This window comes from Lacerta agilis, chromosome 9 (genome assembly GCF_009819535.1).
Source record: "Lacerta agilis isolate rLacAgi1 chromosome 9, rLacAgi1.pri, whole genome shotgun sequence".
NCBI lineage: Eukaryota > Metazoa > Chordata > Lepidosauria > Squamata > Lacertidae > Lacerta > Lacerta agilis.
In genome coordinates, this window is record NC_046320.1 from 1524723 (window position 1) to 1551026 (window position 26304).

Here is a 26304-nt window from a genome sequence, read left to right on the forward strand (position 1 = left end):
TTGTAATTGTTTCTCTTTTGCATCTGGCTTGGGTTGGTGGATCTGGGGTCCCAGTAAAAGGCACATAGTTCCCATAAGCCTGAAGTCTGTCCTTTCTTGGAATAGGTGTTCAGACCCTTTGTTTAGATGAAGAGGCAAAAGTCTTCCACTCAAAAACGAACTCATGCCAGTTCCTTCATCAAGAATCAGCCTCAATGGCCATAACCTTTTCCCCAGATGGGCCTAGACCAGGGAGCTTCCACAGTTTTGCTTACATCAGAGCAGCAGATCCTGTGGACCATCTCCAAAATAGACAATAGACTTCTGATACTTGGAGCAGCATCCAGTTATCTGCTGGCTCATTGTTATCCTTGACTCAACAGTCCTCTTTTCGTCTAATCACTTGAATGCTGACAATTGCTATATCAGAGACTTGCAATGCAGTCCCAAACACATTTACTCAGAAGCAAGCCTTTCTGTGTTCAGTAGGTCTTATGCCCCAGTAAATGTATATTGGATTGCACCTTTATCCACTGAGACAAAAGTGTCCGCCGGAATGAATGGCTGTAGGGTTTTTGCGAACTTATGCCTGGTTACTGAAGGGAAAGTTTAGTGAAACAAATTAGTGAAAGTCCCATTGTTTGCATGAATTGAGCCACTGAGTGTCCCACATTTTTTAATACAGATTATTGCAAAGAAAACCAGCATTGGGAGAGTGGTGTCAAGGCGCGTTTTTTTCTCTAGTGAAAGAATCAAATACTGTTGTAAGAGAGGCTCACTTGTTCTGTTTGAGCAGTAAACTTGAATTGTTAATTTACAACAAGCAGTTGCATCCTATAAAATTTATAGTTACTTTTTGACATTTTCCCTAGAAAGACACGTGTGCATTGCATGATGAAACCTAAAAACTGAATATTTTTAGCAGTGTCTTAAGTTGGGGAGAGGTGGTGGTGATGTATTTCAATACAAATGCTTTTGTGTTTTAAAAAATAGCCTCTGTGGGGCAGGTCGGATTAATTTATTAATCAAGTGCTCTCAGATAGATCTAATGAGCATTTCCAAATGTCTTTGGAAATAACAAGCTGAGCAAGTTAGCAAGCAATCTGAGCTTACCTTGAACCTGGTCTTAGGTGCTTTTGTTCATTCAGTTAGTTGCTTTCCTTTCAGAAGTGTCACTGCCCACCGTGGGTTAAATGTTCCCACCACATTTACTAAGCACCAGATTCTTGCTTCCACTGCCTCTTATGTACAGTACCTATTCCTGATATCCAAATTATTGACAAAACCATGCGTGACTAGCATACATTTTACCTTGGATTGCATTAATCTAGGAATCTTAATTATTTAGAACAGTTCCTGCAAGATTGGACTTTCCTTCTTTTTATTCACTATGAAATAATGCATTCCATTATTTATTGATGGATTTGATTCACTTTATATCTGGCCCTTCCTCCCAAAGGAGCCCAGGGTGCCAATGTATCCTCCCATTCCTCAAAGACGCTCAGGACAGCATCCACCGTTTTCACTCCTCTTTGTCCCCTCCTTTCATTTTATCCTCACAATAACCCTACAAAGGAGGTCAGCCTGAAAGTGGCAAGCCCAAGGTCAGTGGACCTTCCCAGTCCTAACGTGACATCCTTAGCCATGATACCACACAAGCTTTCTCTTGGGACACAACTTTCTTCAACTATACCCAGTCACAGTCTGGGATAATTTGAATTTCAAATTTGAGAGCTATCTTGGTGATCCTTTATAGTTCAAAGTGTCAGATATGAATAAAATATTAACAATAGTAAATAAAATGAGTTGATTGCTAGTAGTTGTTTCTTGTTTTAAGTATCTCTCTATAAACTCTAAGGAGCATCTGATATTATTATTATTTTTGCTTTTGCTTTTGCTTTTTTGAGTGGCCTTATAGCTAAAGGAAGGTGGATTCTCTTATTGCCACTGCATTTTGTAGCTGAAATTACTTGAATGGAGATGCTTATGTCATATTTCAGATTTGAATAAATTATGGAGCAAAATGTACACTCTTACAAGGAAGGAGCTTTTATCAGCCAAGTAATGGCACTTGCATGTTTGACTCTGCAACAGAGGGACTTGCTTTAATATTGAGGCTTACTAGGCTTTTGTCCTCCTCTGGGTTATTTCTTCTTGTTGTCTGTCTGGAGGCTGAAGGACTGGAGCTGTCAGGAGCTAAAAGCTTTGTTTAGTCCCCAGCCAGGTAACACCAGTCAGCTTTATCTTCCCTTCCACCGCCCTGCAATTGGCCTCCACTCTGACCTCGCAGACCACCCACCTTAGGAAGCAGCGCCAGTCGCTCCATAGCTTAATTGTTCGGTTTTGTAAGGGACAAGAGAGAGAACGTCAGTAGTATTTACTGCAAATACTTTCCAGAAGTGCCTCTTTCCTCCAAACGCTTCTGTTCAGGCAAGCCCAGAGGTGTTTTAAAGTCTGCAGAAACCTCAGCACCACTGCTGATGTTGAGAACGGGGTTCAGACACACCAGGAATGCCGCGATCAGAGATAGCAGGACAAGGTGTACAACACCCCTTGGTACATGTCCCCCGAGGGCAGCCACGGAAAGACAGATTCTGCTTTGGAGAGGAAGGGCAGCCACAAAATATTATCCTGTGGCGTCAGTCAAGAGATCCTTACGGTCAACCTGGGGAATGTTTGGGGGAAATTAAAACCAACAGCAACATTTTTGCTCTTTCCATGGGTCTGCAGTAGATTGTAGGTGTAAGGCTTAATAGTGGGTGAGATTGATAGATAGATGATTTGAATGTTTCAGTATAGGTTGCCTACTTGTCCCATATTTGTTTCATCTTTTTAAGTTTTAGATGTAGCTTCTTCACTTGCTGTTTGAAGCTGAAGGCTGTAACTTGGGAGAGTATAGAGAAGGGATTTATGTAAGCAGTAAATTGGGAGTTTGTGTGTTGCTTTGGGGAGGGGAGTTCTTCTGGCATGCATTTTTTTAAAAAAAAAATTATTGCATTTTAAAACAACAACAACAAACAAAACACAACATACAAACAAAACACAAAAATTTCACAATCCATCACATTGCTATTTTCCACTGTCTGGGGACCTCCCTCAGTCCCCCTCTCTGAGCTGCATTGTCCAATTATCTCCTGTAGCAGGTTCCTCTTCTCAGATCTTAAATTTTAATAAAAAGAAAACCAGTCAATTCTGTCCAAAAATTAAATCATATATATTACCGAAAACCTATCTGCACTTCCATAAGGATACTGGTACATTATATATTACAATACTTCTTCAGATACTCTCTAAATTTCTTCCAGTCTTCTTTCACCTTCTCTTTCTGATTGCAGATCCTTCCAGTCATCTTGGCAAGTTCCATGTATTCAAACATCTTTATCTGCCAGTCATTTATTGTAGGCATCTCTTGCATTTTCCAGTGTTTGGCTATTAATAGCCTAGCTGCTGTTGTGGCATACAAAAAGAATGTATAATCTTTCTTTGGGATCTCATCTCCTACAATTCCAAGCAAAAAGGCTTCTGGTTTTTAATAAAGGTATTTTTAAACACCTTTTTCAGTTCATTATAATTTTTTCCCCCAGAAGTCTTTTATCTTGGGGCAAGTCTACCACATGTGGTATAAGGTACCTTCTTTTTCCTTACATTTCCAACACTTATTATACATGATGCATTTTTGCCAATTTCACCGGTGTTAAATACCATCTATTCATCATTTTCAGCATATTCTCTTTCAATAGATTACAAGCAGTAAATTTCATACCTTTTTTCCACAGTCTCTCCCAATCATTCAACATAATATTATGCCCAACATATTTTGCCCAATCAATCATCACTGACTTCACTTGCTCATCTTTCGTGTGCCACTCCAGCAACAAATTATACATTTTAGATAAATTTTTGATTTTGTATCAAGCAACTCTGTTTCCAAACGTGACTTTTCAAATGAAAAACCAACATTTTTCATGTCCATTTTAAATACTTCATTAATCTGATGATATTGTAGCCAATCATTTAACTTGTCTTTAAGCTGTACATATGGCTTTAATATATATTTATCTTCTAGTTCTATCAGGACGTCTCTATATTTTAGTCATTTGGCCTCCGTACTCAACCTTCTATGGGCCTTAGCCTCCAACGGTGAAATCCACAAAGGTGTTTTTCTTTCTAACAAATCTTTGTATCTAATCCAAACATTGAACAACCATTTTCTAATTATATGATTTTTAAAACCTCTGTGGGCCTTTATCTTATCATACCAAAGATAAGCATGCCAACCAAACACATTATCAAAACCTTCTAACTCCAAGAGATCTGAATCTTCCAAAGCAAACCCGTCTTTCAACCTGCAAAATGCTGCAGCTTCATAATAAATTTTTAGATCTGGCAGGGAGAACCTACCTCTCTCTTTTATATCCGTTAACAATTAATATTTAATTCTTGGCTTCTTCCCCTGCCAGATAAACCTAGATAGTAACTTCTTCCATTCGCTGAAACATTTCATCTTGTCTGTTATAGGGATCACTTGGAATAAAAATAGCATTCTTGGTAGCACATTCATCTTAACTGTTGAGATCCGGCCCATCAGAGATAATTTCAGGTTTGACCATATATCTAAATCCTTCTTAATTTCATTCCACAACTTTTCATAATTATCTTTATATAAATTCAAATTTTTAGCATTCAGGTTTACAACCAGGTATTTCACCTTTTTCACAAAACTCAAGCCAGTGGCTGCTTCCAATCTGGTTAACTCTTCATTTTTAATGTTTTTACCTACAACTTTAGTTTTGCTCTTATTTAGCTTAAAACCAGCCAACTGCCCAAATTCTTGAATGAGGTCCAGTGCTTTAACAGCAATGGTCTCTGGTTCTTGTAGAGTCAAAACCAAATCGTTGGCAAAAGCTTTTAATTTGTACTGAGCTTCTGGAATGCGTTTTGTCAGTTGTAGAGGTTTTGCTAGCAAAAGCTAGAAGGCAAGTGTGAACTGTGACTTGGGCCTGAGTCTCCCACTCCAAAATTTTTTCCTTAATTTTGTTTATTTAACTACAAACAAATTGGAGTCTCTTCCTCCAAGTCCCACCATCATCTTAGATTAGAGAGCCTACTCGGTGATGGCTCCTCATATTTAAAATGTCCTCTGTTGACCTGGTTCCCACTCTACTGCGTTTTTAATGTCAGGTGAAGAGTTATTTTTGTGCCCCTGGGCATTCTAGCACACTGAGTGTTTGATGGTTTAATAAATGAACACTCCGTTTTTTGTGTGTTTTCATTCTGACTATAGAACTTTATTGTATTGTTCTGTTCTTTAAACTGTATGCTTCCCTGAGAGCTTATGCTCAAAAGGCAGCTTATACATTCTCTAAATTATTCATTGATAACATGCTTAGATTTAAGCTAATAATAAAAGTAAGGTCAGATGCTTCATCTTAGAACCGCTCTCATCCCCCCCCTTACTGCTTTAAGATGTAAACAGAGTCGGGGGGGGGGTTTCCATTTTGATACTTTGATGACTGTGTCAGGGTGTTTGTGAACATTTTAGCTTGCTTTTTGGGCCAAGAACTGTATCAGAGGATTCAGATTTTTTCTTTAATTTTATTAATAAATAAAGAAGGAAATACATTAACATAAGGATAATTAAATTCTGATTCACATATTCGTTCAGGAGGTGTGAATTGGGTCAGGTTGATTAAAAATGCAGACTGAACAAAATTCCCTGTCCTTGCTTTGCAGTAGGATTGCAGATTCATAGGGAAAACTATGAACATTGAAGCTGCATCTTGATCAAAAAACAGCAACAGGGACATCAACAATTCAAACAGAAAAATTAAAATGGTGGTTTTTTGTTTTTGTTTTGCAAAGTGCTTCCTCACAAAGTTGACTCATGCTAATTCCAAAACAATGTGTATCTCAACTTTATATTCCCTTGGGTTTCACTTTAGATTGTTTTGTACTGTCCACTTCCCACGTAGGATGACGTTCAAAGAACAGCATCTAATGGGACAGTGGTGAAGAGTATTGGTGTGCTCTTTTGTTTTAGTACTACTACCTGTGTGGGAATCAGTAGCATTTTAAAGAATACTATCCTTTAAAACAGGATTGGTTCCCCCAAGCGCAAACAGCTGCTCTCCCCAAAGCTGCTCCTTCCAGCCTACAATAGCAGTTGTGTGGCTGTCTTTATTGCAGGCTCCCTTCAAGCACTGCAAAACTGTTTCTCCTCAGCACCTGCTCAAGCAAACTTTATGCTCAGGGGCTAGTTGCCACCAGCCAGGTACACAAAAACCAAGAGAACAGGTTATCTCTTCTGTTCTGCTGCAGTTTCTCATTATTATTATTATTATTATTATTATTATTATTATTATTATTTGTAAGCAGGTACTGTATTACGACTTCAAAATTCAGCAATGAAAAATGTCAAACCTATGAGAGAAACAATAAAATATTATAGGCAAAACTGTTCCTGCCACTGCTGAGAAGAATTGTTTGTGCAAAGAGCACAGTTGTTGCCCAGAGTCATCCTGCCTTGATGGTTGCTGCTGTCCGTGATTCTCAGCTGTGGATAGAACATGCTAAGAATGTTCCGCAAAATTTACACAGGAAGCACTAAGCCCATCAAAGAGGATGAGGCCTCCCACCTTTTTAGCGCTTACCTGCAGGACCTTCTTGGATGTCTTTAGGACTGTGCATTAGAATGGAGCAAAGCTCCTAGCCCTGTGGGTCAGTCAATAAGAGCATGCTGAAAACAAATGGGAAGAGCCATCAGTTCAGTTAGCCGGTGTATATCTTTTCTTTCCCATGCCTGGCTTCTGCTTTGTTTACAGGATATGTGTTAGTTTTATTGCACATCATGCGTTGGGGCAGAGGAGGTGGAGTAAAGAAAAGGGCAGGTCTGTGCTAAAATTACAAGACATCCCCGTTTCCCGGGGACAGTCCCCGGATTTACAAATCAGTCCCCTGACAAAATCCATCTACAGTGGTACCTCGGGTTAAGAACTTAATTCGTTCCGGAGGTCCATTCTTAACCTGAAACTGTTCTTAACCTGAAGCACCACTTTAGCTAATGGGACCTCTCGCTGCCTCTGCGCGCCAGAGCACAATTTCTGTTCTTATCTTGAAGCAAAGTTCTTAACCTGAAGCGTTATTTCTGGGTTAGCGGAGTCTGTAACCTGAAGTGTGTGTAACCCGAAGTACCACTGTATTTATAGTCCGGTCAATATACAAAATGACCTGGGCAAAATTGCAACATAAACGCTATTAATGGCATTTTTATGAGAATTGGGTGTAGAATAACATATTAAAAATTTGACAAAATTAAATGACAGGAACACTGTGAAATCGTGATTTCAAAATGGCCGACCTGCTGTATCAATTGTATTGTATTTCGATTAGTTTTCTAAACTTAATTGTGTGTATCCTATGTTTTTTAACTGTTGTTACCAAACGTCAGGGAAAATAATACAAAGTTGTCATTGATCTAGTTATTAGGCTACATAATTTCTGTATTTAAATGTTTGCTAAAAACAACAAAGTGAAAGCAATGGTACATTGAAACAAGGTCACAATAAGGCACTTAAACCAGAACTTTTATTATATATTACAAATAACGAAAGCAGACATCAGTCATCCATATCATCTTCTATATCAGAACAATGTTCAATCAACAACACATTTTCACAACCAATGGTCTGGCACTGACCACAAGCTATTGAACATGGAAAACTATTTTTTTTTTTTTGCACGTGCAACGGAATGTACAACAACCAGTGGTGCAGTTACAGTGGATAACTTTCAAAAGACTTTCAGGTGCAGGGGCCATGTCTGACACCACAGGGTGAAGCTGGTTGTCCTCCTTTATCATCCAACCCCAGTCATTAGGTCGTAAACCCTCTTTGTGGCATGACCATTCCATTATCTGGTAATATGATCGAAAACTATGGAATTTTGTTGCAGATGTAGTTGGTGGTAGACGTTCTGGTGCAACGAAAGAGTTTGCTGATGTTACTTTGTCCACTAGTATGCGATGTCATAATGTTCCACTGGAAGGACAGATCCTGAAGCTGAGGCTCCAGTACTTTGGCCACCTCATGAGAAGAGAAGACTCCCTGGAAAAGACCCTGATGTTGGGAAAGATGGAGGGCACAAGGAGAAGGGGACGACAGAGGATGAGATGGTTGGACAGTGTTCTCACAGCTACCAACATGAGTCTGACCAAACTGCGGGAGGCAGTGGAGGAAAGGGGTGCCTGGCGTGCTCTGGTCCATGGGGTCACGAAGAGTCGGACACGACTGAACGACTGAACAACAACAAATGTCATCCTACGTTTCATGCTTCTTCCATTTAAGGCAATGCAGAGCGGACCACCATCTAACACGAATTGATCACTTCTTGGAACGTATTCGGTACTACAACTATTCTGTTTCTGCATCACATATTTTTTGATAACATGTACTATCTGTGGCTTGTCAGCCTTCCTGGGTATAGAGCATGATTTGAACAATCAAGGTGGGTATGAGCACAATTCATACTGCAGCACTTCTTCAAAATTTAGTTCACCTGTGTTAACAATGTCCAATAGCCTTTGAAACAGCAATGCTGGGTCAATCGTTCTTTGTGTTGTAATTTGTCCAGGGAAACAGGAACAACGGGCATGCTCCCTGCTGGCCCAAAACCTCCGGCCGAACTGCCGGTTGAACTTCAAAGCCCTGGAACAGCAGCAGAAACCAGAGACCTTGCTTCAGAAAGCCAGGCACTCTTTCTGTCCATTTAGCAGCAGAAGATGCACCACAGAGGCTGGCATGAGCATTATAGTTAAGCATTTATTAGGCGAACATGAGGACAAAAGAAAGCACACGTGCAGTCACCTCCATGTTCGGAAAAACGAAAGAGAAAGTACAGACTGAGGAACGGAAGTTCCCAGCAGCACACTGGAACACTATACAGACATGTGACAAGCTCCCATCCTCAGTCTGTTATTAAGGTGGAATGGGAATTACAACACTTTCATCATCTCCAGGAATTTTCAGTGCAGCAGAGAACGCTAATGTTTTAACTTTGTCAGAACGCTTACATTTATATGCAAAAACTTCTTGGTCAATAAGTTTAGCTACAATGACCTTACCAACTTCTTGCAATTCATGCATATTAACATTTGCCAAATCTGCAGTTACACCTGTTACAATATTATGCAGACTTGACTCGGGTGTAAATGGCGAGAATGCTTGCAACTTGCTCAATACCAGTTGTGAATCACTTTTGTCTCTAATCAGCCTTGCACTAGATAGTTCCTTGTGTTGTTCACTTGATGAATATGACACACTGGTAAACTCCTGCATAGCTAGATTATACCCTGACGATACAGGCAATGATAAAGACCAAACTGCTCTCTGAACGCCAGTCAATCCACTTCCTCTGGTCAACCCCCCTGTAGTTTTAAGAGAGCGCATCAGACATTGTTCGATTACTAAGTCAGAACCCAATCCTGCCCAATACCATTCACTTCTGCATATCACATGAAATCCTTTTTCAAACGTTGCAGAAACAGTGGCATTTGTTGTTGGCAACAGAATTATATTCTGCAAATATAGGTATGCTGATTTCAAGTAATTATGGTGACCCGCAGCTGCGAAAATGGGTAGACACTGATGTATGGCATCAATATGCATTTTCCATGAACCAGTTCTATCTGTTGTGATGAGTTTTCTAGCAAGATCAACCATATTTTGATACTTAAGCCATAGTTTACTTGTTGCTGAGTTTGCTTTCAGTTTGCTCTTCTTTGCATCCAATGCACAGCTTATGTGTATCATAGTCTGTGAAGAATCCACTTCTTCTATAGTTTTGTTACAGGACACTAGTGAATCATACAGTGCAAAGCTTCTTTTAAGACCTGGGGGAATTCTGAATGATCTTCAATTATCTGCAACATTATTTCAGCACTTAAGCATGAATCGAGAATCAAATGTCCACGAAAAGCTCTTGATACTGATTTCCCATTTAACATATGCACTACTGTATTTTCCCCATAAATCTATTCGAGGATTTCTTTAAGGCCTGATCCTGCCATGAGTGTACCAATGGCCCCAAGATGATTCATGAGAGTATGAAAGGAACCAAGCAATAGAATGATGTCCTTGAGAGCACTACCATCACATGATGAATGAACTATTTGTGATGCTTTCCAAAAGAGTGGCTGATCAAATGTTATGATAGTTGGTATATTGTGCTTAAGAGCTAAATCTCGTAGGTATGTTAAGGTAGACAGGATGCAAGTCATTTCAGTGGGCTTCATATCAATGATAGGTAGGAAAAGTACTGATGATTTCTCAACTTTCTGGTTGTTTTGGTTATTATGTATTAAGTGCATCATTCCAGACCAGCCAGGCATTGGTTGTTCAAAGTTCCTTGACAGTTTCCACAGCAGATCTACTTTGACATTTGTGGGATAGATATCAGGCAATATTTTAAACTTAATGCCTCTGAGAGTACTGGATGCAAATCGATATTCATGAATGTTGATAGATGCAGCAGCTTTTAAGTCACAGCTCAATATATTCTTTCTTGGAATACAACGAGAAAAGGTTTTTGCTGGGGTTATTGCTGCTATCATCCCCATACCATGGAATGTGTTCTCACCAATATTGTGATCAATATTGTCAGCAGCTAGAAGAACGTGACTGTTTTCAACATTTTCTAATATATCAACAATTAAAAAACATAGGATACACACAATTAAGTTTAGAAAACTAATCGAAATACAATACAATTGATACAGCAGGTCGGCCATTTTGAAATCACGATTTCACAGTGTTCCTGTCATTTAATTTTGTCAAATTTTTAATATGTTATTCTACACCCAATTCTCATAAAAATGCCATTAATAACGTTTATGTTGCAATTTTACCCAGGTTCCAGCTTTTTTTTCTGTAGTTTGCCCGGACTATTAGTAGGAAGTTGAAAAGGATTCATTGAAAAATATCTGGTAACCTTATATTAAGCAGCACTAGGAAGATAGGAAACTTTCTTAGTGAGACCACCAGTCTGTTTAGCTCAGTATGATCTGCACTGAGTGGCAGCAGCTCACTAGGGTTTCAGGCAGGGAGTTTCTCTCAGTCCTGCCTGGAGATACTGGGGATGAAACCTCGGACCTGTTGCATGCATAGCGGGTGCTCTTTCCCTAAGGGCTGCAGCCTACTTGGTAAGGAGGGTGGGGAGCAGGAAAGATTGCTGTTTCTGGTAGCCCTTGCCCCCGCTGGACTTGCCACCATAACTGGCCTTGTGCATGCAGCTGCTGATAGAAGTAATGATCACGGTGTATAAATTATCCACCTCTGTTCAAAGCCCCGTGTCCTAGTCCTACTAACGCTAGTTTGGGAGTGCAACCCACACAGAGGTTTGTTCATTGATTTATTTTAAAACATTTGTTTTGCTTTATTATTCCCAGTATTTGTGCCCTACCTTCCTATAACAAATAACAGAAGCACCTGGCAAAACCAAATAAACACTTTAATATATACATATAATGCTATATTTTAAAAGGCTAGAATAGTCCAAAAGCAACAATACAAAAACAAAAAAGTCAGAATCAGCAGCATTCAGATCTCATTTCAAAGCATTATCCCAAAACACCGGCTGAAATAAAACCATCCTTGCAGTGGGACCAGGCAGGCCTCTTTTGGCCAGCCATTTCAGATTTTGGGTGTCTGGATTGAAAGGGCCCTGATCTCTTATATCTGCCTGCCACACATCTGTGGTGTTTTAATCATGCAGATAGATGTGGAAGGACCTGAAAGGCACAGAAGTGAGTGCTCATGTGCTAGAAGAGCAGCACAATTTACCTTTTCCCTATTGGCAGCTTTTTGTAATCACTGTGACTCTTTGGTTTCCTACCTGTAAATGCAGGTACTCGGCTGTGTCCTTCGCAGCCCTTTCCCCCCTCACACACACACAACGCTGCCTGGCTGCATTTCCATTTTTAAAAGGCTCCAAATTGATCACAGATCATCCAGTGTTGTGTGTAGTTTGAGCCAGGCATGTTTAAGGGGAACAGAATGGAATACCTTAAGTTGTACAGTGGTACCTTGGTTCTCAAACTTAATCCATTCCGGAAGTCCGTTCCTAAACCAAAGCGTTCCTAAACCAAGGCACACTTTCCCATAGAAAGTCATGCAAAATGAATTCATCTGTTCCAGACTTTTAAAAACAACCCCTAAAACCGCCATTTGACATTATACAATCTAACAAGACCATGGATCCATAAAATGAAAGCAATAATCAAAGTACTGTACTATAAAATAAATAAGACAGTATTGTAGATGATAAAAATTAAAAAAAAATTCTTACCTACATTGATGGTAGTCATTGTTTGGATGGGGGGCTTTTAACCATTTCTGCAGTCACACAATCAATAAATCAATCAGTAGCTGAACTGGGCTCCACACAGTCACAAAAACAAAATAACCAAAAAAGCCTCAAAAACAAAAACACAAAATAAATAGCAAAAACAAAAGCACCATACTTAATCCGTTCCAGAAGTCAGTTTGACAACCAATATGCAGCTTCTGATTGGTGCAGGCACCCTGGAAACAATAGCCAACAGCTTCATCGGACGTTCAGCTTCTGAAAAACGTTTGCAAACCGGAACACTTACTTCCAGGTTTTTGGCGTTTGGGAATCAGCACGTTTGAGTACCAAGGCGTTTGAGAACCAAGGTACCACTGTACAGAGAATGCTTGCTGTGCTAATGACTTCCAAATTGTAGCATCTTACTTGCTAATTAAATAGGCACACATGTTTTAAATACAATCCATCTACTTAGGTAGAGGATCAAAATCACCAGGCGTGAATTACTCCAGGCTGTGTAAATTACTGATGCAACACAATATTCTTTCTTCAACTGAACTTGAATAAGTAGCTGAAGTCTTCTCACTTCCTAGCTTGGCTCGTTACCAGGAACAGACTATTACAACGGATTTTAAGTACCAACTCAAGGCACAGAGCTGATGAATAATAAAAAAATGTGCATGTTCTTTATTGCCATGTGTTACCATATTCCCACGGAGAGAGATACAGCACTCAGCTATGGGGCAACTGCACTTTATGATTCCACTATTGTACAATAAAGTGTAAATACCTTTTTTTTTAAAGTGAAATCAATTTGGAGTTATCATTAATTTCTGAGTTTAGAAAGCAGCCTCATTTGTTTTGGTATTCATTCCAAAGTTCCCTGGAGGCAACCTTTTTCTTCCTAGAATGATACCCAGCTCTGGACAGTGTTGAAAGTCTGCCACTTAAGACACATCTCCTTCTGTTTATCTTCATCCTTATTATTACTAATGCACTCCTTAAAGACCTTGGGGTGACTCGGTGAAGTGCATCACCTCACCAACTGGAGTGCATCCAGAGGCAGGCGACCAGGATGGTGAGGGCTCTGGGAATGAAGTCCTGTGAGGAACTGTTGAAAGAATTGAAACAAATAATTCAGAAAATGGAGCGGGGTTCTGCTTTTTAATAATTTATTTTGCTTTGATATATGTGTGCAGGTTTACATTCCAGATGACCATAATGCTACCTTAGGAAGAACTGCCAACAAGCAAGTGTTTGAAGGTGTAACCACCGGAGTTCTGAGAATCATAGCTGTGGTGTTCGGGTGCCTGATCTCCAGTATACCGTATGGGAACAAACAGATCTGTGTGCCAAAATTAATTCAAGAACCAAAGAACAAGGCCACACAAGCTGAAGCCTTTAACAGCAGGATGCAAGATCTCATTAGGTAAGAAAACAACTGGATGTCTTTAAACTCTTCATAGGGGAAAATGAAAGATCAAGTCCTCTCCATCAACCTGGAGTGAACTGCCATTTGGCTCCTCCTCTTCCATATTAGTCTCCACCCACAGTTTCCCCTCCATCCTGCATCCAAGGGAGAGGTGACGGCAGCAGGGCCCCTCTCTTGGCTGAGCTGTGACTAGGAGTCCTTTGACACCTCCCCTCCCAGAACTACCTCCTGCAGTGGACTTGGTGCCTGAGCAGGTTTGTTGTCCTGTTCCTTCCCTTCCTCTTTCCTCTTTTGTATCATGTTAATGGTGAACCATCTTGAGTGCATTGGCTGATATAGTAAATAAATAAATATTGAAGCCATCTCTTTGTTTATCAAATGTATATCCTTCCTTCCCTATACAGTGGTACCTCAGGTTAAGAACTTAATTTGTTCTGGAGGTCCGTTCTTAACCTGAAACTGTTCTTAACCTGAAGCACTGTGCCGCCAGAGCACGATTTCTGTTTTTATCCTGAAGCAAAGTTCTTAACCTGAAGCGTTATTTCTGGGTTAGCGGAGTCTGTAACCTGAAGCATCTGTAAACTGAGGTACCACTGTATGTCCCTAGATCCAAGGGCGGAGCGAGCCAATCTGCCGCCCGGGGTGGCAAACATCAAGGCACCCCTCCCCGCGCGTGCGTCGTGATGTCACGACGCGTGCGCAGCCTCCTGGGTGGACTGCGCATGTGTGGACATGCGCAGTCCACCCAAGATGGCGGGCGCGATCAGCCGGCACCCTTTCCGTGCGATGCGGCAACCTTTAAGGCTGCAGAGCGTGAACAGCAGCACAGATGCTGTGCTGCTGTTCGTGCGTTGCAGCCTTTTAAAAGTTGCCGCGCCATCAATCGCGGGGGTGGGGCCTGCCCCCAGAGTGTCACCCTCCCCAGGGCGGTACCCGGGGCGGCCCCCCCCCGCTCCCTTGCTCCGCCCCTGCCTAGATCCCAAAGATACATAACAAAATAAAATATCATCTATTAAAACCCAACATTAAAAATACAATATAAACAAAATACATGTTAGCAAAATACATGTTAAACAAAATCAGTATAGCATTATGGGCCAATAATGTCATCCATCTTCAAAGGCCTGAGTAAGGATGTGCATACTTGGCCACTGACTAAAGTTAATAATGGTGGTGCCAGGTGCATCTCAAAGGAGATCATTCCAGAAACCTGAAGATCCATGAGGATCCGTGCCAGTATTCTTGTGGTGCTGGTTTTTATTGTGCTGATTTTTGTTGTGCAGCATGTAAGCTTTTATTTGATGGTAATTTTTTGTGAACCCATGTGAAATTATGCAGATTCAGGAGGATCCATTCCAATTCTGCTGGATCCAAATTTTACACAGACCTTTTCTCAAAATTCCAAATAGGCCCAGAGAGGTTGGCAGCCCCTGAAGACATGACATATTAGGTAGGCATGAGACTAAAAGGGAAGGGAGATAAGTTGTCTGGTGCATGGGTTGGATGATGGGAGCATCCTGCACATCATCTTTTGTCTGTTTCCTCTCTGAATAGGATTCTGGGGGAGGGCTCCCAACCCCACCCGAATATTTGTCTTTCTTTTGTCTTTGTCATCTGTCTTCCACCTTCTCTGGAAGATGTGATAAAGGATACATTTAATTTTTCAAGGAGATCTCCCTCTTCTCTTAATAAATTACCTTTTGCCATGTCTTCAACCCCACTGTGCCCCTTGCACTGACCCTGGCCTTCCTTTTGCTCTGACCTCTTGCACTAGATGCACTTGAAATTCCTTTCTCAATACATTAATTTCTAGATGGCAGGAACTGCACTTGAATGCACAGCTCTTTATCTTTCTGTATTTTATCTACACCCTTTCTTATGTGCTATACCATTTTTATTTAAATTGGCATTTTTGCCACCTCTTGGTGCATGTGGAGTGCCTTTCTAATGCAGATTTCCTTAAGCGGTAGTCGCTGTTGCTTATGAAATTTCCCCTTCACACCCGCTATTAAAATATCTGTGAAGTCTTTGAGAAGATTATAATTCATACATCATATTAAACCTGAATCTTTATTTCTCCCACCCGCATTTGCACAAATCTTTAAATGACCAAGTTACCTGTTCGGTTATTACAGTGAGTCCTTTTGAAGTTTGTTTGCAGGTGTGGTTTGGATTCAAACTGTGCCAGCAAATAGACTCACGGCAGACCCCTGTGAAGGTGCACTGTCAATGGAAGCATGCCTTCAAAGGGGTTCGCTGACAGTGCAGATCAACAGGTTGCCCTGATAGCAAGCCATCTCAGCTGCACTAGAGAGTTCCTGGTCGCCAGCTCCCTAGTGCAGCTGATCCTAGCAGGGCTTGCTATCAGTGCCAGTTAGTTGATGAGCCCTGTCAGCAAGCCCCGCTAGCCAAGAAGCAATTGGGAGCTCACTTTAATTATTATAAAACCATTAGCTGTAGTTCAATGTGATGTCTGATGATAAGCCATTTTTCATGGGATTGGCCAGTAAATCAGGGATTCAGACATTGTAGTTTGAAGTGGGTTTGCAAACCATGGTTTGTGCTAACCATGATTTAGCATGATGTCTGAAGTGACAGTCCATGGTTATGGCCTTTACCGTGGTGCCAGAAGACGCTGGAGCTCTTGAGATGGGAGTGCCAAGCAGTTGAAAAGCCAAAAGAAGCAAGCAGCTGTAAACCATAGTTCAAAACATGATTTCAATTCTAAATGGTGGTTAATGCAAAACATGACTTGGAGAAATGTCTGAACTGAGTAGAGAAATAAAATGAACAATTAGGCAAAGAAACCAGGAATCATAGCCCTTATGATACACAGCTAGATCATGTATAATTAATTAATTAATATTTTATACATTTTAAAACCACACTTTAAAGTACCGGTACTGTGTTACCCATTGTTCCACATTATTTGTTACATTTCTAACTCTTCCCTTTCTCAAGGTTTCTAACCATCTCTTAAATAGAAAACACTAAAATGTTATATTGAATTTTAAATTACCCCATTAAAATTATGAGGGTGACTTTCCTCATTTAGGATTAGGGCACTGAAAGGCATTCAGCTTTTATATGTCACTGACAACGTGAAGATTTCCATTTTAGAAAGTGGTTATCTTTTACAGATTTATTAAATTAGATTCCATGATACATCCACACCTAGCAAGACTTGTCACAAGAAACATATGCAGAGAACTTGCTCACTTAACAGCCTCCTGAACCAAGTGTACTGGATTTGTCCTTCATAAAATTGGCACCCAGCACTAGAACCAGGTTGATTTGTGCACAGCACCTTGAGTCTCTTGGACATGGGTCGGCAAACTAAGGTCCACGGGCTGGATCAGGCCCAATTGCCTTCTGGATCCGGCCTGCGGACGGTCCGGGAATCACCGCATGGATCGCCAGCGTGCACGTTCTTTCCCTCTCCCTCACACGGCGGTGGTGGCGCCTCCTCCCTCCCTCCCTCCCTCCCTCCCTCCCTCCCTCCTCCTGGCTTCTCCCCGCCCTGCCTAGAGGAGGAAGGGGGCTGAGCTTTGTTGGTGCCAGCAGCAGCAGCGCTCTAGTGGCCGCCATTTTAAGCAGCCCCTCTCCGGAGCCCTTTCGCGTGTCGCTCATCGTCCTGCTGCCGCCACTGCCAGCCCGTCACTCGCAAGACAGGTAAGCAGCCACCGGGGCTCGTGGTGCTCTTGCATCATTTCCCCCCCAAAAAAATATAGTCCGGGCCCCCCACTAGGACTGAGGGACAGTGGACCGGCCCCCTGCTGACAAAATTTGCTGACCCCTGCTCTTGGACAGTGAAGGATAGGCGTGCCTGGTGTGCTCTGGTCCATGGGGTCACGAAGAGTCGGACACGACTGAACGACTGAACAACAACAACAACAGCTCTTGGACATCCTAGAAATGTTGTTGTTGGCTGTTTATATAGCTCTTGGGCCCACCCTATCCTTTAGGCTCCCAAGGAGATAACTGAAACAAACAAAAACAGGCAAAACAGAACATCACATTAAAATATCATTAAGTTTATGCTGGTCTCCGGCCGTAATAAATTATCTATCTATCATTAAGTTCATCATCTTGCTGTTATAGACTTAACCCTGAAATCCTGTTCCAACCAACAGATTTTACAGTGCTTTTGAAAGGTTCTCAGGTTGGACTCTGGTGAATGTCCAGCCCAAGGGTGCCCAACCTCTGGCTGCCCAGATGTTGCCGGACTTGAACTCCCATCACCCCAGCCACCATGAGCAGAGTTAATGGCAGTTGTAGTCCATCAGCATCTGGGAGGCCACAGTTTAGCCACCACTGACGGGGTAATTGCATAGCGAGGGGAGGCAACTGAGGGCCAAAGTGGGGATTCTTGAGGCAATTGTTACATTTTTGTCAAAAGCAGCTGCTGGGGACTATAGAACCCGCTCTTTTAGGAGGCCGTGAAGGCCACGATTGGATGGCTTTAAAAGAGGATTAGACAGATACGTGGAGAATAAGGCTACCAGGGGCCAGCAGCCATGACGGCTCTGCTCTGCCCAGTTGCTGGAAACCACAGGAGCGGGGAGTGCTCTTGCTCTGGTTTTCCACAGACATGTGGTTGACTGTGGAACAGGATGCTGGACTAGGTGGGCCATCTTATGTTCTCACCCCAGCTGGGGCTGGGGCTGCAGGTCTTGGGGAGGGAATTAATGACTCTCCCACATCACTTCCTCAATGAATACCATCCTTCTGAAGCTGCTCTTTACTCAGGGGAATGAATAGGTACACTTGCATTTTTTCCAATTGGGCAAATAGTTTGGGCCTGGGGTTCATTGGGTTAATGGCATTGCAGGGAGGTTAAACCCACAAGCACTGCAATGCTGATACGATGAGGGAGAGAGAGTGGCTGCTTTTTTACAAAAATATAAAGCGACGGGCCATTCAATCACAGATCTTTATTGGATTGCCTAGCCTTGTAATTAAGTCCACAGACATTATTAGCTAGCAGTTTTGTTTTATTTTTACTAGCCCTCAAAGAGGCTAGTAGCTTGCATTTCTATGCTGGCCGTGCAGGAGTGGAAGCCCCTTCTTCTGCAGCCCCGTTAGCAGTGCAGGTGATCCATCCCCTCTCCTACAGCTCCCTTACTCACCTGCATGGGATTTCATTCACTTGATTGCATGGAATTCCTAGTTGCCAGTGCCTGCCAGGCTAGTGTTTTAACACAAGACCCCCAAAGGGCCTGTGTTCATGTGGTTGATGACTGAGGTCCACTGATGGAATATGCCAGGATTCACAAGCAAGGGCTGCTCCTTAAACTCGGCAGGAAATGCTCAGTACACACAGTTCCTAGGGCACAGAGATTCTGCTGTTGCTGAAGCAATGGGTGATTTTCATATCAGTGCAGATCAGAAAAGGATGGTGCATTTTAGAACAATTGTTATTAAAGCACGTTTGTCATCCAGTTTAAAATTAGTGCATTTAAATAACGTTGAGATTAGCCATAAAAGAAGGCTGATTTGAGCTGAAGAGGAAAGCTGCAGGAGGAAGGCAAAGCCAGTGGCTGCTGTGGACCCTAGTTCCTTTCTGCTACCTGTGTATATGTATCAATGCTCCCTTTCCAAATGGGTTTTTCAAAGAGTGTGACATTTCAGGCTCTTGCAGTCTCCAACTAGGAGGTCTGCTTATGGATACTTTTACCCTGCTGACACCTGGCACTGACTAGGCTGAGTGCTTGCATGTGCCACCAGCTCCCCACAAGCTCAGGTGATGCCTGAGAAGCAAGCCAAGTCTTTCACCAAAGATATTTTAAGAGGGATCTGATTCTAACAGGGGAATGAAAGGCAACAGGACAACGGGAAGGAATCTCAAACAGGCAGGATGGTATTATGAACAGCAGCTATTCTCCTCTTACACATCACACATCACCGTGTGTTCATTGCTCCTCCATGGAGAATTTGCACACACCACATAAGCAGGACTCATAAAGAGGAGAAAGCCTGACAAGTGTATCAGCAGGGAAATAGGGCATGAATGTGTTTATTAATCACTTCTTACAGATTTTTCTAGTCTCTCTTTCCTCATAAAGATCCTAGTAAATAAATAAAAGTAAATATATAAATGGGGAATATGAGAATGGGGACCCATTCACACACATGATTTCTGCCATTATTTGCCTCCCAGCCTTCCTCCACAGGCCAGCAGCCTATGTGGTTCTCCCACCACCCTTTTCTCCTCACAACAATCCTACGTGGAGGATTAGTCTGAGAGGTGGCGATTGGCCTAAGTGAGGAAGTGGGCCTGGTCTTTCTGGTCCTAGTCCAACACTGTAACCATCACACTGCAACAACTCCTTTACTCTTTAGAGAAATTGTAGCTACTATTTTCCTGCGCTACTGCACCCCTATGAAGAGCATTATCAAAATGACTGTAGCACATCACTTCAAGAGATGACTAAAAAGTTTGTGGGAAGCTAATGGAGCCTTCTCAGTGCCATCATTTTCCCCATAGGTGCCTCCCTCCCACATCAAACCCTTTGTTAAATGCCCTGCTTCATGCTCAACCAATGAAGGGGGTAAGTAATGATGTCAGCTAGAAGCAGGGCTCTCTTGGTGGCTACTCCCAGGATTGTGGCTTAGCACCTCAAACTAAACCCCCTCGGTGTGCCTTTGCTGGCATTCCAGAAGGGTTGTAGACAGTTGAGCCACTGAATAGTCTTTGCACTATTTTTAATCTGTTTGTTCTTTTCTGTTCAGTTTTTTTCCTTGTTACTGTATTTTAATGAGTTGTCTAGAGAGCACAGGAGGGGCAAGGCAGATTTTAAAAAATGCATTTTATGCGATATTTTCTCATTAGGTTAATTCTTGCAGTCCAGTGCAGATAAATTCCCCTCAGCATCAGGCAGTCTAATTCTCAAATCATTTGTATTGGTAGGAGCACCATTTATATATAGGAGACTTAACCTGGTGAAATATTTGGAGCATCAGGATTTTAAGGTGTATCTAAATCTGCCTTTCTGAAATCCTGTTGCCACAGCCTGAGATAATCTCTTGAGTAGTGTGACTTGGTCACTAAAGCACATTGGGGGCCTTTGATGTTGCCAGCTGTTTCCACATGTTTCTGAAGGGCAAATTGATTCTAAGCTGGCACTTCCTCCCGGTTTACTCTTGACTTTCGATCCTCTTACATCTTTATTGCAAGGTAATTTGCATCTACCTGATTTCTCCACAGTCCTTTCCTGCAAAAAGACTCCACCTCTCAGACCCCACATTGGTTCTGTCTTCTAGTGATCAGAACCATTTAGGGAGATGGTGGCTGCTTCCAGACAAGCTGTTTGTTAAGCATTCACTCTGATTTGTTTGCAGGGAGGTTTTTTGTTTGTGGGACAGTTAGACTGTGTTGTGTTAAGTGTGGGTTATCCTATACTTTCCAGTGCCTTTTCCTGTCACTTTCCATATCACAAACTTTCCAGTCTTTTAGGAAGCAGGTTTGTTGCACAGGTTTTCCCCATCAACTTTACTTCTGCAACCTGAATTTACCAGCATGTGATTGAAGCCAACCCATAAATAGCGACAGTCTGGATGCTCCCAAATTTGAATTGTCAGGAAGAGGGACAATACTGCCCAACAGCAGCAAAAAGTTAGCAGGAAAAGGTTCAGGAGTCAGTTTTTAGTAAAGGTTATGTTCCAACTGATGAGACCATGCCTTAGGGGTGATTGAAATGTCTACTTTTATCTGTGGGGAAAGGATATTTCTTTGAACAACAAAGAAGTTCATCATTTGTTGTCAGCTAAAAAGATAGAGAATGTAGAAACTAGACTTGGGGAAGACTGTGTTGTGATCATATTGTGTCTTGTGTGTTTAGTTGATTTTTCTCATTCTAAACTATTGCTTAAATATAAAAGCAATTGTGAATCACTTATTCAGATATAAAAACAAAGACGTCCATTAATCTTGAAGCTTGATAATGGCCAAATATATGTGATCGACACAGAATTATTATTATCCCACCCTCATACAAAGCTCAGGACAGCTATTAACATTAATTTAAAAATCAGCATAAAAACAAAATAAAAACCACAGTTTACAATAAAATCCAGTTACAGTAACCTATGACAATCAGTGGTATTCAAGACGAAATAAATGTGTTGAATTTAGACAAATTAGACAACTAGGGCCTCCCTCACTATACTCTGAAGGCCAACAAAAATAAGTTGGTCTTAAGATCATGCTTGAATAAATACTGCATGAAGGACAGTCAGATATATACTAAGAGGGAGTTCCCTAGATATGCTGCTGCCACTGGGAAGGCACTGCGTTGCATAGTGCTTCCACACTGGGGGGAAATTGCCATACTCCTTGGGAATATCACAATTGGGGCACCATGACCTGCTTTAATGCACCCCCCCTTCTCTTTCCTTTGCTAGCTATGTGGTAAATATGGGATTAATTGAAAAGCTGTGCTGCTGTTTCCTCTCCGTCCAAGGCCCAATTGATGAAAACCCCAAAATAGCCACTTTCTTGCAGAATACTACAGCAGTACTGCATGGGATGTGCCAACTGTGTTTTGCTGTCAATGGCAGGTAAGTGGCTGCTGTTTGTTTGTTTGTTTGTGTGCCTGGTAGTTTTCAGTCATTTCAGTCTAATTCTCAAATCATTTGTGTTGGAAGGAACACCATTTATATCTAGGAGACTTAATGTGGTGAAATATTTGAATTTGGATCCATTTCTTTTCCCATCCCCATAGTACAATGGTTTCCTCAACCAATGTGCCATGGCACGCCTTGAATGATGGTGGGGCAGTCACGGACAGCACCAGCCTCTGTCCCTCCTTTTAATAGATAGATTGGGCAGATTATATTAATAGAAGTGGCCGCGCATGGTGAAAGCTAGGGCTGCATCACCTGCAAAGCGCACCTGGCAGGAACTCCCAACCCCAACCCCCCTTCTGCCTCAGAGGCCAAAGTGGAGCCGCAGAAAGAATGTAGTTGGTCAAGGGAGCCGTGACTCAGAAAGGTTGAAAACCTCTGTCCTACCCAATTGAAACTTTTGTGCAGGGTGGTGGGATGGAGTAAAATATGTTTTGCGACCACAAACATCATATCAGTGAAATTAAGCATGCGAAGCAATATTAGAACTAACACTTAAATACAGCACTTTAAAGTCTAGCAAAATGCATCCCTGTTGAGTCCAATTAACAGGTCTGATAATAATTACTTCCCTAGAATCCAGTAGTTTCTTTCCATTTCTTCTTTTCTTTTCAATCCTTCGTCTGTGTCATCCTCAAAAATGGAGAGAGGCCATGGCTAATGTTAATGTTCCATTCAGAGATAATAAGGGTGGAGCTACATGGGCCACCACACAAAATGGCACCCTTGCATCTAATTCTTCCTGGATCCCCTGTAACATCAAATCAACTCATTTGTCATAGGGACACAGGCCTGCTAATCTGCAGCCTCATTGTCTGATGTGATCCCACTAGAGTATGTGTTCTTCCACCTACACAAGTCTGAGAAGGCTTACTGTATGACACAAGAACACAGTGATTTTCGCTATATGGCATGGGGGAATGAGGAAGAAACTAGGCACTAGGGTGCCCTTTTTTGACTTCAGCCCCATACCTTTTGTAACCTTCAGTTTACCTTGTGGCCTCTGTGTAGTCCCACAGTTGTGATCTGTGCGTGCTCAGAGACTATCTTGAAGAACAACTGGCTGTGCTCTGTCTCCATGGTATTGGAAGCAGCAATGCTTCTGAATACCAGTTGCTGGAAACCCCTGGAGAGGAAGAGAGTTGCTCTTGTGCTCCAGTCCTGCTTTCAGGCATGAGGACAGGATCCTCCAGCTCTTCTTACGTTCTTAACAGTAGCTGTAGGTACATGCAACTGATTTCTGTCCTGAGACCGAGAGTTATTTATCCAAGGCCAAATCCAGATAAGGTGAGACTTGTACATAACAAGACTCTAACCACACCATTACAAAAAAGGTTCTTTTCACAAATTGGAGTTTACTTATCTGAGTGCTGTCTAAGCTAACACAACTCAGAAACTAGAATTGATTTAATATAATTTTCATGGAATTTAGACTGCAGTTATTTTCACACTTACCTGAGAGAAGGTTCCAATAGGACTTCCTTATGAGCAGGCACTTTTAGCAAATTCTAGAGTGAAGCAGAAGTGTAATGTAACAATTGCATTATATGGCTCACAGTAGGTGTTAACTCGGGGTGCCCAGTACCACTTTAGATTCAGTACATTCAAACTAAAGTCTATGATTGAACTCCCATGGCAACTTTTAAAAATGATGATTGTATCATTAGATACAGAAAAGGACATCCAACCTGATCTATCCGTATAAATTCATAGTCTTCTAAGACTATAAAAGTTTTGCTCTTGAAATGAAGTGATTCACAACTGGACAATACTTATGTATTTATAATGAAATATAGCTACTTTTCCCCCTTTTATTGGCAGAGTCTTAAAATTGATTAACAATGGAATTGATACTGCCTTTCAAGGTGGTTTTTGTAGTAACTAATAATAAATGTGAGGATTTTTTAAAAAGACAATTAAAGTCTTAAGGGTATGTTATTTGTAAAAAAAGAAAAGTTGATTTATCAAATCTGTTCTGTGTTAGCATGAGATTTTCTGGGGGAAATCTCCAGCTTGTGGTGCTGACTGCCAGGTTGCCACTGCCTGGCATTTTTCAAACAAACAAAAATGGAGTCTGCTATGAAATGAAATGGAGTTGATTTTTATCTATTCATTGTTTTGTTATATACACCCAACTTATTTACAAAAATGAAGGTCTGATCAATGAAAAGAAAATGACAAGGTATATTCCAGTATGTTGTAATGCAGTGCTGAGATCAGTAGCAGAGGCTGGAGTGGTGCTGCTTCCTACAGGAGCAGGCGTGGGGTGAAGGGGCCCCAGCACAGTTGAGAGGGCAGATCCACCTCACCCAAAAATGCCACTGCTGACTGAGAGGGACACGGCAAGCCCATTTCTTGCTGATCCACTTTGGCAATTTCAAGAACCTCAATTTGCCATTTCTCAACTGTTGGGATTGCCAGAGTTTTCTAGTATCTAGCAAATACAACTTTTGCAGTGTTCAGAAGGTTTCCTAGCAGTTTTAAAGAGGATTGAATTCTGTCATTCAAAACGTTACAACAAAAGAGTCCAAATCAAATTGTGGCTATTTGATCTGTTATTCCCAAGAATTCTAGCCAATATTCTAGCAGCTAATAACAATTCCACTAAAGGTGGAAAATATCGGCCTGGTCTACTGCAGACTTCAAATACTAAAAATGAACAGTTCAAAAGAGTCTAATCATTCAAGTTGGCATCCTGTACTGTTTTTTTAAAAACTGATCCTCCTCCTAAGCTCTAACTTGCTGATAAACCTTTTATGCTTCTGAAGAGGACTGTGCCTCCATTTGTTCGTTGGTATATTAATGCTTCGGTTTTCGTTGTTTGGTATGCTAGTAGCCTATGTTCTGTCCCAAGAGTGAGGATGGTGTAATGGGTAGAGTTTTGGACTTGGACCAAGAAGGCGAGGCTTCCAGTCCCCACTCTCTCGGGTCACAGTAACACAAACCAAAATGCAACTATTCTTTGAAATCCATGCATCTCTTAATTTTGCAGTGAAGTTGTCCAACCAAAAAGATGCATGCACTGGGGGACAGTGCAGACAAAAATGTGTAATAGCAAGGGAAATTGCTTGAAAAATGCCTAGATTAAGAAAAAATGTATATTTATATTAGGAGGAATGGACATGAAAATGTGCATGACGTTTTGTGCAAAAAAATTAAATTGCCAACTGATACAGAACTGGGGCTACATGGATTTTAATGGAAAAACTGAAAGTAAGTGTCATTGGCAGAATCGTCCATCCCTACCTTGGCCCAGTCACATATACCCTAAGTTACTTCACAGGGTTGTTGTGAGGGAAAAATGGGGGGAAGGAATCATGTGCTGCCCTGATCTCCTTGGAGGAAGGGAGAGTTTTTCAATGCTGGGTCTCTAGATGTTGCTGGACTACAACTCCCATCATCCCCAGCCAGTTTAGCCAGTGGTCAGGGTGGCGGGAGTTGTACTCCAACAGCACTTGGGGACCCCAGGTCAAAGAAGGCTGGAATAATGCTCTAATAGATAAATAATACACAAGTGTGGAGCAGCATGTATGCACTGTAGTATGAGAATCCACCTTCAGAAAGATCATTTCCGCATCTTCTCATACGTCCTTAACCTCTTTATTACTCCAAATTTCTAGGTGTGAGAGGAAGCAGAGAGTTTGCTTCCTCTTTTTGGAAAGGCGTAGGGAGCAATTAATCTTCCTTGTCTAGTTCCCTGGTGGCTTCTCACCCATATATTTTGAAGGCATGGGGGCTGCTTGCCATACCACTTTTGAGAATGCAGACCTTTTTCTTTTCTTTTCTTTTCTTTTCTTTTCTTTTCTTTTCTTTTCTTTTCTTTTCTTTTCTTTTCTTTTTCTTAAACTTGTGAGAACCTCTTAAGTAAAAAGTTAGTGGCCCTGGATGAAGATGTTTAATTCTGTAACAGACACAAGTGTTAAAGGCTG

General features: G+C 41.6%; 1 protein-coding gene across 3 annotated transcripts in view; it reads left to right on the forward strand.

Moving 5' to 3' along the window:
- Positions 1-26304, forward strand: part of SCAPER (S-phase cyclin A associated protein in the ER) — a 199250-nt gene that overhangs the window by 137891 nt on the left and 35055 nt on the right. For all 3 annotated transcript variants that reach the window (XM_033160917.1, XM_033160918.1, XM_033160916.1), the window contains 2 exons: positions 13518-13747; positions 22154-22309. In XM_033160917.1, coding sequence (XP_033016808.1) covers positions 13518-13747; positions 22154-22309 — 386 coding nt within the window. The remainder of the gene's footprint in view (positions 1-13517; positions 13748-22153; positions 22310-26304) is intronic.